The 12122-nt window shown below is 54.0% G+C and overlaps 5 protein-coding genes across 5 annotated transcripts; all 5 read right to left on the bottom strand.

Annotated features, from left to right (window-relative positions):
• Positions 1–868: 868 nt before the first annotated feature.
• SAICODRAFT_40713 (uncharacterized protein) lies at positions 869–1465 on the bottom strand (the record flags this gene model as incomplete). The annotated part of the gene is made up of 1 exon (XM_019168638.1): positions 869–1465. A coding segment is annotated over one exon (597 nt), but the record flags the coding sequence as incomplete, so codon positions are not given.
• A 5153-nt stretch (positions 1466–6618) lies between these two features.
• On the bottom strand, positions 6619–6938 carry SAICODRAFT_32082 (uncharacterized protein). Its single transcript, XM_019168106.1, has one exon. The coding sequence runs from the start codon at positions 6887–6889 to the stop codon at positions 6698–6700; it is 192 nt and encodes a 63-aa protein (XP_019021213.1). The 5' UTR covers positions 6890–6938; the 3' UTR covers positions 6619–6697.
• A 406-nt stretch (positions 6939–7344) lies between these two features.
• SAICODRAFT_62234 (putative 6-phosphogluconate dehydrogenase Gnd1) lies at positions 7345–8886 on the bottom strand (the record flags this gene model as incomplete). Its single annotated transcript, XM_019169899.1, has 2 exons — positions 7345–8729; positions 8793–8886. 2 exons carry the CDS (start codon positions 8884–8886, stop codon positions 7345–7347), a joined length of 1479 nt encoding a protein of 492 aa, XP_019021212.1.
• Positions 8887–9299: 413 nt separating this feature from the next.
• On the bottom strand, positions 9300–10263 carry SAICODRAFT_176662 (uncharacterized protein). The gene has a single exon (XM_019165844.1). The coding sequence runs from the start codon at positions 9953–9955 to the stop codon at positions 9461–9463; it is 495 nt and encodes a 164-aa protein (XP_019021211.1). The 5' UTR covers positions 9956–10263; the 3' UTR covers positions 9300–9460.
• A 307-nt stretch (positions 10264–10570) lies between these two features.
• Positions 10571–11830, bottom strand: SAICODRAFT_44159 (Annexin; the record flags this gene model as incomplete). The annotated part of the gene is made up of 1 exon (XM_019168765.2): positions 10571–11830. A coding segment is annotated over one exon (1260 nt), but the record flags the coding sequence as incomplete, so codon positions are not given.
• Between the last annotated feature and the right edge of the window lie 292 nt (positions 11831–12122).

Here is a 12122-nt window from a genome sequence, read left to right as displayed (position 1 = left end):
AGGTGCGGTGAGGGGAGGGCATGGGGTGGTAACGTTATTGATCGGAAAACGGATGTGTGAGAAATAGGCGCTGTTGGAGGGAAGTGTTGCGGATCACGTTCATTTGGCGTTCTGGCGTTATTTACGAAATTTATGAAGCATGAAGGTGCCAAGATTACTGATTCAAAATCTTAAAAGGATGCGAGTACGATCGCTTGGGGTTTACCTGGTTTTGTAGTCGATAGTAGCAATTGTGTTGTCATCATTGGTTGCCGATTGCTGGAGCTGGGATTCCCACGGTCCTAATCCGGTGGGTACGACGACAACGCGTGCAAAAACTCGTCGTCAGAAAACTCGAAAGTAATTTAGATAATGATAGTAACGCCCAACCAAGCCTATAGCAAAAACACAAACCCCCCTGTAATGAAATCCCATGTTCTGAATGTACCGTATATCCCGTCGCCATCGCCATGAAACGTTACCAAAATGACAAACTCAATCCTTAACGCTCAGCCGAACCCCTCTTGTACTTGTCCTGCAAACTCCTCTCCCATCCTTCCTCCCTCATACCGTTCCTCAATCCCATCAACAAACCACCGACTGCCTCGCTCGTGCCTCCCAATGTTTTCAACACCGCAACCGGTATGGCTTTTGCAACGGCTTCGGCGGCGCCCTGAGCACTTCCCCTCTCAGCGATTTCGCCCGGTAACGACAGCAACGTCGTGCGCGCTGCACCAAGATTCTGAGCCAGGGAGGTGTACGCTCTCTGCACACCCTGCATAACATTCGTCGGCGGGTTCGCATAATGCGATACAACCCGCGGCACGGCCTCTCCCTCATCCGAATCTGACTCATCATGGTCATTCGCCGGCGGACTCTGCGGAGAGGACAACATCTCCTCTGCATGCTGTAACATAACCTGCGTTCCCACCGCCAGCTTCGCTCCCAACTTGATTGCTTCGGACGTAGTCGTCTTGGCGAATGCGACGACGCCTTTTCCGACACTCCGCCCGATCCGACCATCTTTCTTGTGTTCGGCAATGGGGAGCATGACCAAATCCTTCAACCCACCACCAAGATTCACGATTGCGCGGACGGGCCCAACACCAGCAACGACATCAATCAACTGCGTCGACTTGATATCCGGCATCCAGATATCATTCAACGTCTGTCCCAAGCGCGAAAAACCCGGGATACCGTATAGAACCGAGTGACGCAAAATCATCTCCGACTCCTCCAAGACGAAGAAGTTCATGAACTCCGTGGTCCGACCAGACCTTAAAGACGCGTAATCGACGTTCTTCGGCTTGTAGTCCAGCTTCACCGGAACTGAAAACACCTCGAACCTTTGGATAAAAGCAACCTCAGCAGGCGCAGCACGGGCGTTTAATGCAGCCTCATTCTTGAACTCAAAGAACCTCGTCAACAGATCCAGCGTATCCTGGTCCACATGCAACCTCAAGGGTGCCACCCTCACCTTCGCCACAATCTCCGACGCAGTCAACGTCGCAACCGGCTTCACATTCATAAACTCCACCTCGAGCATATTGGAGTTCGTCTCCCTCGCACCCGCATCATGCAAATACGTCACAAATTTCTTCCATGTCGACGTAGGAACATTGTCAATGACCTCGAAGTCCCGAACAGTAAGATGAATGCGGTTGAGAACTTCGCCGGAGTCAGGAGACATGACGAGAACATCTGCGCCAATACCGCGGATGTCGATTTGCACGCGATGACGGCGAGACCTGAAAAGCTTCAACTGCTTTCGTCCGTGCTTTAGCGTACGGATCGTGCTGCTCGACGATGTCCTACGTGGACGGTACGTAGTAGTCGACCCAGACGCCTGACTCGTCGTCTCACTCGCTTCGTCTCCAACATGCCCGATGTGTCTCGACAGAGACCTCGGATCCTGGTTCGGGGGAATCCCCACGTAGATGGAGTTAAACAAGAAATCACCAATCTCCTCGGGTTCATCCAGCTCCTCGTAGGCCCTGTCCTTCTGCTTCTTCTGGGCTTCAAAGGCTTTCACCTCGACATTGTGCACAGCACGTTCGATAGCATCCCGGGTCTTTGCCCAATCATATCCATCGTGGAGGTTCCAGAGGATATTGAAGTCGTGAACCTTAAGGCGAAGGGGTCCGGCCTCGATGCTTTCTGTGCTATCATCGGAATGGGCGCTTGTCCTGAAGTGATCCTCAACCATGTCAATCGGCTCTTCATCCAACATCCTGACCCTCTCATCGAAGGCTTCGTATGCACCTTTGCGGCCCTTCCCAAGCGGTTTGGAGGATTCACCCAGCAAAGAGTCTTCACTTGGCTGCATCGAGCTTCCCTCTGGTGATGTATGTGACCTAGCATAATAACTCTCGACGAACGTTAGGTTCGTCGGTACATCATCTAGGATCACATCGTCGTCAGGCAAGTTGATGGCCACCTTCTCATCCATGACAAGACGAGGTCCAAATGCAGATTCATCCACAGAAGCGAGCATATCAATCAGCTCCGCATCCCCAGAGTTCGAGTTCGTCCGGTATCTCAGCTCTGTACTTTCCACTGCCTCCGGCTTCAAGCAGTTGATCAGTTCAATCAATGTCTGCGTCGAATCCGCGCAGGACTCCAGCAACAGCAAATGATTCGTGACATCGACTTCAATCCTCTTTCCTTCATCGCGCACCGCCAAACCAGCCTTCACACTGGTAATAGACGCAACAAAAACATACCCAAGACTCTTTCCCCAAGCCAAGCAATCAGCCGGTGCGAGACCACGTTTCGGACTCGAAGCCAGATTGGCGACATCATCAATCAACAACAACGACGCCTTCCGGACCTCGGTATCGAGGCAGATATCCGGGGATGCCGAGTTCGTGCCGCCAGAAACGTGGGCTTCGGCAATGCAGAGAATGGCTTTGCTTGGAGCACAGAGTGGATTCAAAGCCACGGCACAGTCCAGTAAGATCACATCCAACGCAAGCGCAGACGCTGGTCGCGGGGTCGACATCGTAGGTCCAGCCTCCTCCGCAAAGACCTCAGCAAGCACTGCGATCCAAGGCATATCGACCCTATACTCAACGACCGCACCTCTCAACTCAAGCTTCGCCTCAACGCCCCTACTTTCGGAAAGAACCACACGACCCGCAAGAAGCGCAGCCGCACTCCCCGTCCGCCTAGCTCCAGACCTGCCGAGGATGACTTCTTCACCATACTCGAAACTCATATTCGCAACCTCGACGAACGCCAGCGTGCCACGCTCTCCACCAACGACAACCAAACCCTCGGGATGACGAAGGACGAAGGACATATCATCACCGTTGCCGAGCTCGATACTGACGTCAACATCCTCACGAACACCCCAATGCAACGCCCCACCATCCCCAGCCTGCTGCTCTACCGCATCCGACGAAAACTGCCTTCCCACAACACCACTTGCACGCCCCGCAAGAGATCTAACCCAGTCAACGACACGCTTGTCCACCTTGACATCAACACCAGCAACTTCGACTTTGCACATCCACCCCTGCACATGCTCCGCATACCTGTCCCTCGCTTTCTCCAGGCTAACGTCCACTTCATCCTCCGCTCCTTTCTCGCTCGTAGAATCAAACGAGACGGTGGTCAAATCATCCTCCACCTCCACATCCCCATCCGCACTGAACTTGACCTCTACCCTCCCAAGCGTAATAGGTTCCATCGCAGTAGCGAGGTCACCCACGACCCCATCGTTAACGCGGAAAGAGACAACACCCCATTGGTTGACTTCAATCTCAACCCCCTCCACGCGAGCTTTCACATCCAAGTCCACCACTTTGACCTCAACCCACGGAACGCCCACCACCACCCGCGTCCCCGGGCCCCTCTCCTCCCTTCTCCTGCAATCCCTCCTCTTCTTCACAGCCTGAATCTGCCTTCGGGGCCGGAAACCCTCATACAGCTTTTCCCGAGCCTTAACGAGTTCGTCTTCGTGCTTTCCACGATTCCACCCTTCGAGGGCTTTCGTGGTCCAAGTCTTCACAGCAGCTAGAGTCTCCTTGAGACCGAAAGCCGTACAGATACCGCCAATCGCCAAGCGCCATCCAGCCTTAGGTATGTAAGAGCCAGTTACAGCAGCCCCATCAGGCCCATTCCCAACCTCAAGCATCTCGCCCATACCAACACTGCCCACCCTGAACTCCATCCCACTCTCCCCCACCTCCCCCCTCACACCCCTCAAAACCACAGCCACGCTCTCGGCAGCACCACCAACCTCCAACACGAGACGTCCACACCCAACCTTAACCCCAACAACCCCCTCCTCCCTCTCCGGCGTAGGTACGAACGCAGATACAATCCCCGAAATGACTTCCATGATTGTAGCGAGGTCGTCTGTCGTATCGATTTTAAGGGTGGTTGGAGGGAGGGAGATATCGATACTCGCGGAGGTGGGAAGGGAGATCGTTGTGGAGCCGTCGATGCGGAGGAATTGCATGCTCCGTCTCTCCGCGCCCCCACCCTCGCCGACTGTCGTAGTCGTCGTGCTCGAGTTCGTCGGTGTAACACTCCTCTCCCTCTCCCCCTGATCTTTCTCCCCCTGGTCCTCCTCCCGAACCTCAGACTCAAATTCAACCGCACTCTCATACGTCGCAGAAGGCTCCATCATGGACTGATAAGCCGTCGACCCCATCCCCACTCTCGATGGCTGCATCGCGGACTGCCTAACCCGTTCAGAAATAGCAGAAAGGTACAAACTCTGGCCCTCCTCCCTCGAGAACACCATACTCTGAAACAAATCATCCGGGATATCCCTCCCTCCTCCTCCCTCCCAACTGAAGTCACTATACGCACTCACATCACTCACGTCACTAGAAAATGACGCTTGTCGACTGCTTAACCCCGGTCTGCTCAACACCGACTGTGACCGAGATTGAATAATCCTTTCAATGACCTCTGCCGTCTCCGCACCAGTAAGGGATGACTCAGATGGGATAGCGTCGTGGAATGCGTAGGCAGAGATACCTCGGACTTCGAAGGTGGATGTGGGTGCGGCATAGAGTACTTCGTTTAGGTGTAGCACGACCTCCTCTTTCCACTCACGTCCCTCAGTTGGCAATTCGATCCGGAGCTCCGTATCTACGATTTTGACCTCGAGTCCACCGAGTACGGTCTCGATTGCCTTCTTCAACAATCCGTTCAGACCACCCTCAGACTCGACATCAATCGATGGTGGAAGCTCCAAGGACTCCTCTAACTCCGTGTCGGCGGGGATGAGGCTCTCAGCCAGCGAGCTCGTCGAGAACGATACACTCACGTTCGGACTCGCAGTAGGCGTAGATGCTGGCGGAAGTGGCGCTCCACGCACCCGAAGTCCAGATAGCTCAATCCTCGTGCCCGTCAGCGCTGGCGTCAAACTCACCAAATCTGCTCTAGCCTCCAACAACTTCACCGGTAACGGCATCGGTATCCGTCCCAGAATCGCATCGACGTCTAGCTTGACATTCCTCAGTTCAACTCTTCCACCACCACTCATCTCCACCTCCAGTCTCCGCACCTCCTCCTCGTCGTTGGATGATAGGAGGAATGTTCCAAGTGCACGTTTGAGGGTGTATGTGAGTAGTTGGGATTGTATGCTTGCGTTGGAGAGGGAGGGGAGGGTGGGGAGGTAGGAGCGCCAGCCTCCTCCTGTTGGTGGTGGTGGTGTTGACATTGTTGTATGATAGTCGTGTTGTATGCCGATACAATGCTCTCCTCCTAGGCTTCCTCCTCTATATACCTCAACTCTCGTATGTCGTTTGCTGTACTTTGTAGTTCGCTCAGTCTCGATGTCGTCGGTCCCGATATCCGTTTGTATCCAACTTACACGGACCGCGATCACCCCAGTGTCGCTTTGCCTCCCTTAATGCCCTCTATTCTTTTCGTCAAGTAACCCCCTGGGACTTGACAATCGTTGGTAGATGGTCGCTGAGTGAAAATCTCCCTTCCTTCCAGTCGAAGGCCAGTTAGATGGAGTTGTGTTGGGTCGTTCCTTCGTACGCTTTCGTATGACGGGTGGGCCGCATTGAGTCGCGCTGGAGTGCAGCACTGGACATAATCGCCATACACCTCCGATATGGGTCATTCAGCTGAGGAGGAATACTTGGAATAATTGGACAAGACGATCATTCCTTTCATTCTATTCATCGTCTAGAGTTTGGTAGGACCCTTCTCAGTCTTGTCGTGCAAACACCTCTTCCCCCCGATTCAAGAACTCGAAAGTGTGTCATGGATATCGATTTCGGTGCATACAACCAGCCTTGTGTTGTGGATACAGAACAGACACGATCCCGACCGAAGTGAATAGGACATTAGAATTATCAACGATAGAAACACATAGAACGCCGGCGGCTGGGATAGCATACACCCTCCCTCTCGCTCTCTTGCAATTCTCGCCAGCAAGAAACCCCTTCCCCTCCATCTGAGGCACTCCTCATGCTTCCCCTCTCTTCATCGCCCTCCCCTCCTCAACCAACTCCCTATTCCTCAAAACCTTCCCCTCAATCACCTTAATCTCCCCCCTAATCTTCTTCCCAAAACCAACCTTCCCACCATCCCTGTCTTCCGCCTCGTCATACCCCTTCAACACCTCCGGATCAAGCTCTTCATGTGGTGCAGTCTCTGCTTCCGGGTGCGGGTGAAGCGTATTGCGGTTCGGGTTTAGCGGTTCGACAAACCCCGTGTCATGGGCTATTCCATACCACCACCAATGTTAGCAAACTGCACACAATCCTCCCTCACATACGCAGGACGAGAAGAAAGGCTCAAAGGGGACAACACCAGCAACGGGAAATTTCTCGCCATGATGTGCGTTGCAGATATGCATGTGCTTGGACGTACCGTCTTCGGGGGTGATCGAACGCCCAGCAGCCATGGTTAGGGCTGTAGACGATTGGGGAGCCATGCTGGCAGTTGCGGAAGCTGTGTTTTGCTTACTTGCTGGTAGTGCCGACATCTTGCTCTCTATCGAGTCCGATGGACAGCTGCGATAAGTAAGGTTTGGTGTTTGTGTACGGGTGTATGCGTTACGGTATTAAGGGTCCGTTGCGACGTTAGTTGGTATACCGTACTGTATATGGCGGCTGCAGCGGCCGACCAAACCGACCTCAACCTTAACGATATGGACGATGGATGGAATGTCAATAAAGCAGATAGTACAGTACAAAAAGCGTATATTTGTTAAGATTTTTTCTTTTCTTTCCCACTAAGCGTTCCACATAAGCAAACCGTACTCAACACGTCTTCACAATCAAGAAAAGCCTACAACCCCATCCATCTCCTTCTAATCATACTTCTTCCCATCTTACAACCCCAACCCTATCTCTCGCAATCAAAGACTACGCAGCCAAAGCGACATGCTTAAGCATCGTAGGTAGAGGCAGAGACGTTACCACCACGTCCGGTCCAGTTGACGTGGATGTCGGTGTCAATGGGGTACTTCTCGGAAGCGAACTCAGGCAAGATACGGAAGGTGTGGGCACCGAAGTAGTCACGCTGAGCCTGCAACAAGTTAGCAGGGAGACGCTTAGCCCTGTATCCGTCGAAGAAGGACAAAGCAGTGGAGAAAGCAGGGGTGGGGATACCCCACAAAGCACCCTGAGCAACGACCTGGCGCCAAGAGGGCTGAGCCTTCTCGATGGCAGCGTGGAAGAAGTCGTCGAAGAGGAGGTTCTCGAGGTCGGCGTTCTTTTTGTAGGCGTTGGTGATGTCACCCAAGAAGGCGGAACGGATGATACATCCACCGCGCCACATGAGGGCAATACCGGCGTTGTTGAGGGTCCAGCCGTAAGCCTTGGCGGCCTCACGCATGAGCATGAAACCCTGGGCGTAGGAGATAATCTTGGAAGCGTAGAGGGCCTGCTCCATCTGGTCGATGATCTTGGCCTTGTCACCGGAGAACTTGTCGATGACGGGACCGGCGAGGCGCTCGGAAGCGCGGCCACGCTCCTCGCGGATGGAGGACAAACAACGGGAGAAGACAGCCTCACCGATGAGGGTGACGGGCATACCGAGGTCCAAAGCGTTGATGGCGGTCCACTTACCGGTACCCTTCTGACCAGCGGTGTCCATGATCTTCTCAACGAGGGGAGTACCATCGTCGTCAGTGAACTTCAAGATGTCGCGGGTGATCTCGATCAAGAAAGAGTCGAGGACACCGTTGTTCCACTTCTCGAAGACGTCAGCGATCTCCTGGTTGGTCAATCCAACACCACGCTTCAACATGTCGTAAGCCTCACAGATGAGCTGCATGTCTCCGTACTCAATACCGTTGTGAACCATCTTGACGTAGTGTCCAGCACCCTGGTCACCGACCCAGTCACAACAGGGCTCGCCGTCAGTCTGGGCAGCGCAAGACTGGAAGATATCCTTCAAGTGAGGCCAAGCGTCCTTGGCACCACCGGGCATGAGGGAAGGACCGGTACGGGCACCCTCCTCACCACCAGAGACACCGGAACCAACGAACAAGATGCCCTTCTCGGCGAGGTAGTCGCAGCGACGGTTGGTGTCGGGGTAGTGGGAGTTACCACCGTCGATGATGATGTCACCCTTCTCGAGGAAAGGCAAGAGCTGCTCGATGAAGGAGTCGACGGCGGCACCGGCCTTGACGAGGAGCATGACACGCCTTGGGCGCTTGAGCTTGGAGCAGAGCTCCTCGATGGAGTGAGCACCGACGATGGCCTTGCCCTTGGCCTCGTTGTCAAGGAAAGCGTCGACCTTGGAGGTGGTACGGTTGTAGGCACAGACTGGAGATCAACAGATCAGTATGAGATCAAATCGGATCGGATCAAGATCAGGGAAAAACGCACCGGTGAATCCGTGGTCAGCCATGTTAAGGATCAAGTTCTGACCCATAACGGCCAAACCGATCAAACCGATATCAGCAACAGCCTGTCCAGACATTTTGTGTATAGTTGTTTAGGTGTAGAGGTGCTGGAGAGTCCTTGGTGACGAGATTCAATGATGAATAAATTTAGGGTGGTGTTGGCGTGTGACTTCCGCGGTGCGGCACCTCAAGCGCTGGGTTGGTTGGGGGGGGGGGGGGGCGCTGAGTGACAAATCAGAGAGCCACATGCTGTAATCCCGCAAAAATAATAATCCAAGAGATCTTATATTTCTATAATCGCTCCAGACTTCCCCGTCTAATCGTCCCATCTGGAATCTCGCTTCTCAGTCCGCTGCTCCCCCGGCGAACGGCGCTTATCTTGATCTTGCGCTGCCCTGCGGCTGTGTCGTACACGTTATCATCCGTGTCCTCGTCGCCATCTTCTTTAGCTCCTTTGATAGGCCTATCCAATGAACTGTCCTCGTCGTTATCTTCAACAACTCGAATAGACTGATAAGAACGGTAACCATGTCGGCGAGGCCTGACCAACGTGCTTTCACTTTCGCTGTCAGCGTCCTCATCCCCCTCCACATCCTTAGACTTGACAATATTATCAACTATGTCCCACAAATTAGCTTCTGTCATGTCAACTCATCCCCTCATCTCAGCTCCCCCGTACGCGTAGCCACGACCACGAAAGAGTAAAATGACAAGAAAGAAGGGAAGGATGGAGTACTCACTCAACCAAGCCTGCAAAACATTCATCACTAGCGGAAACACAAACAACACAAACCCCTCCTCGACCCTCGGATACCCCCTCGTCCACCTCAACAACACTTCTCCCAATTCTTCCAATGCCTCCACCAACCCCGGTAGTGTCGCAAAGACCACGAATATCAAGACTTTCATGAGGAGAAGAGAAAGGGCGTAGAGTGCGGTTTGTTTGAACCACCATGACCATCGGGATTTGCGCTTAGTTGTGGTGGAGGTGGTGGAGGGAGGTGAGTATTGCCCGCTGATGGTGCCGTGAATGCCGAGGTAGACCGTAAACGACGTCAAAGCCGTCAAAATCACATACAAAATCGGTACCCCGATCGTCGTATCCACCGCGACGTTGAAGAAGTACCTACACACCCAACACCCCATTAGCCCTCGTCCTCGTACCTCACACCCCGTCTCACAAGGACTTACCACACACACGGATCACCATCATCCTCGCCCCCACCTCCCCCTCCCCCTCCACCGCCCGCACCCTCCTCAAACCCCCCTACACCCAGAATACTCACGCCCAAATTAACACCATGCACGACACCCGCTCCAAAAGCCTGTTTTCCCACATCGAACATCCAAATCCTCAACGGTCGTCGTGAACGGCGTGGTTCGCGTTGGCGTTTGAGGAGGAGGGCGAGGAATGCGAGGAAGGCAAGAAGGCATTGGATTAGCAGCGCGAAGGGGCCGACGAGGTTGCAGGTTGGTGGAGCGAACGGCGTTGGCATAGCTATAGTATTCGTCGAGGTGTACGCGTATCGTAGTAAAGGTAGTACGTAACGCTGTCTATCTCCTCCGAGTCCTTCAGCTTATACAACGAGGCGTACGTATACCCGCGAGCCGCGCCCAGGTATGAAATCGATAACGCGTGCTGAGATGACGGCATCAAGTCTGAGGATGGAACTCAATCTTAAGAGGTTACAAGCATGTTCGTAGAGGTATACTAACCATAATCATAATCATACTCGAGCTCCCGCAGCATACGCAACTTTCCTAATTCCCAATAATCGCAACCATCAACCTCTCATAATCCCCACTCGTATCCCCCTTAACCCTCCCTACCAAACTCTTCCCATACATCCTCGCATACTCCCCCTTCACCCTCTCCCACGGTACCCCATCAACACCCCACCGCCCCCTGATAACCCTCATACACAACAACTCATCCTTCGTCCCCGCCCCCGCCATCGCAGCCTCCAATAATTCCGCTTTCCGCGCAGCGGGGTTAAGTGCCATCGCGAGGATTTGGACTAAGCCGTCACGCATGTGTCCGGAGAAATCGGACTGGATCGCGGAGAGGAGGGGACGGCGGTAGAGGGATTGGTAGGTTTGGGCGAGAGCGGAGAGGTGCGGGAGGGAGCGGGTGGAGAAGATCCCACAGATGGGGATTTCGTCTGTGCCGAGCCCGTGCATTCCGTTATGACACGTATGCGCATCATTCGTGACTTGATTGTGGTCGATCGGGACATGCGCAGGCGCTCTCCCAGCAGCGAGCGCCATATTGAAAAACCTCTCCGTCTTCATACTCAACTCGCCCCGAATGGCTTTATCCACCGGTTTCCGAAACTGCCGCTCATACTCGGCTTTAAGCGCAAATATCTCCTCATCAGTCCTTCCCAACAACAACTCCGTCAACGTAACCTCTTTCGTCCCAGGTCCACTACACGCCCGATGCAACAACCACGCTTCCCACGCAACAGGCCCCAACACCAACCCACGTAACCCAAACTGGAAATAACCCCTACTACTCGTCTCGCTCTCGATGACCTTCATGAGCGGTTTCCCGACCTGCGATTCGAATGCGCGGACGAGGATGGACATTTGGTGAGGGGTTAAGGGTGCGAGGGCGGCGATGAGAGCGGCTTCGTCTGTGCCGAAGCCTTTTGTTGCTTTGCGGATGGTTTGGATGGTGGATTCGGGGTTCCAGCTTCCCTGGGGATTGCCGTAGGGGGAGGGAGAATGGTAACCACCACCGCCGCCATATAGTTGAGCAGGAGGAGGGGGAGCACCGTATGGAGCAGGCGCTGGGGAGTGTCCGTATGGTCCGGGTATCGGCGAAGGCGCACCATATGGTGCTTGAGCTGGAACCGGAGGATATCCTGGACTGTGCGAGCCATAGGGCGCCGGCGGTGCTGGAGCACCATAGCATGGCTGCGGACTGTGTGGAGGAGGACCGCCGTATTGATTCGGATGAAGCGGTACGGGCGGGGGAGCACCATATCCATAGGGCTGCTGGTGCTGCGGGGGCTGTGGAGGTGGAGGAGCGCCGTGGCCGTAGGGATTACCGTAGCCGGGACCTTGGTTGTAGTTGTATGACATGGTTCTTCGTTTGATCTGATTTGATGGAGCCTTACGAGGGATGAGTCAGTGAGGTTATATAGACGAGGTGTTGGCTTGGCAGATCAGTTGAGGGGGAGCTTTCAATTGGGATTTGAAGGGCTCGGTGGAGGCCCGGTACGGCCCGGTCCACACGTTAATTAATGAGCCCCACGGGACGATTGGCGATGAAGTCATACCTCGGCAAATGTACATAAGTATGAGTTGT

The sequence above is a fragment of the Saitoella complicata genome (genome assembly GCF_001661265.1).
Source record: "Saitoella complicata NRRL Y-17804 unplaced genomic scaffold SAICOscaffold_28, whole genome shotgun sequence".
Taxonomy (NCBI): domain Eukaryota; kingdom Fungi; phylum Ascomycota; class Saitoellomycetes; order Saitoellales; family Saitoellaceae; genus Saitoella; species Saitoella complicata.
The sequence above is the reverse complement of the archived record's forward strand: the minus strand, read 5'-3'. Positions and strand labels throughout refer to the sequence as shown.

What these genes read in the sequence shown, in the direction of transcription:
- SAICODRAFT_32082 (XM_019168106.1), bottom strand. Translation starts at nt 6,889, where the DNA reads ATGGCTCCCCAATCGTCTACAGCCCTAACCATGGCTGCTGGGCGTTCG.
- SAICODRAFT_176662 (XM_019165844.1), bottom strand. Translation starts at nt 9,955, where the DNA reads ATGGGGTGTTGGGTGTGTAGGTACTTCTTCAACGTCGCGGTGGATACG.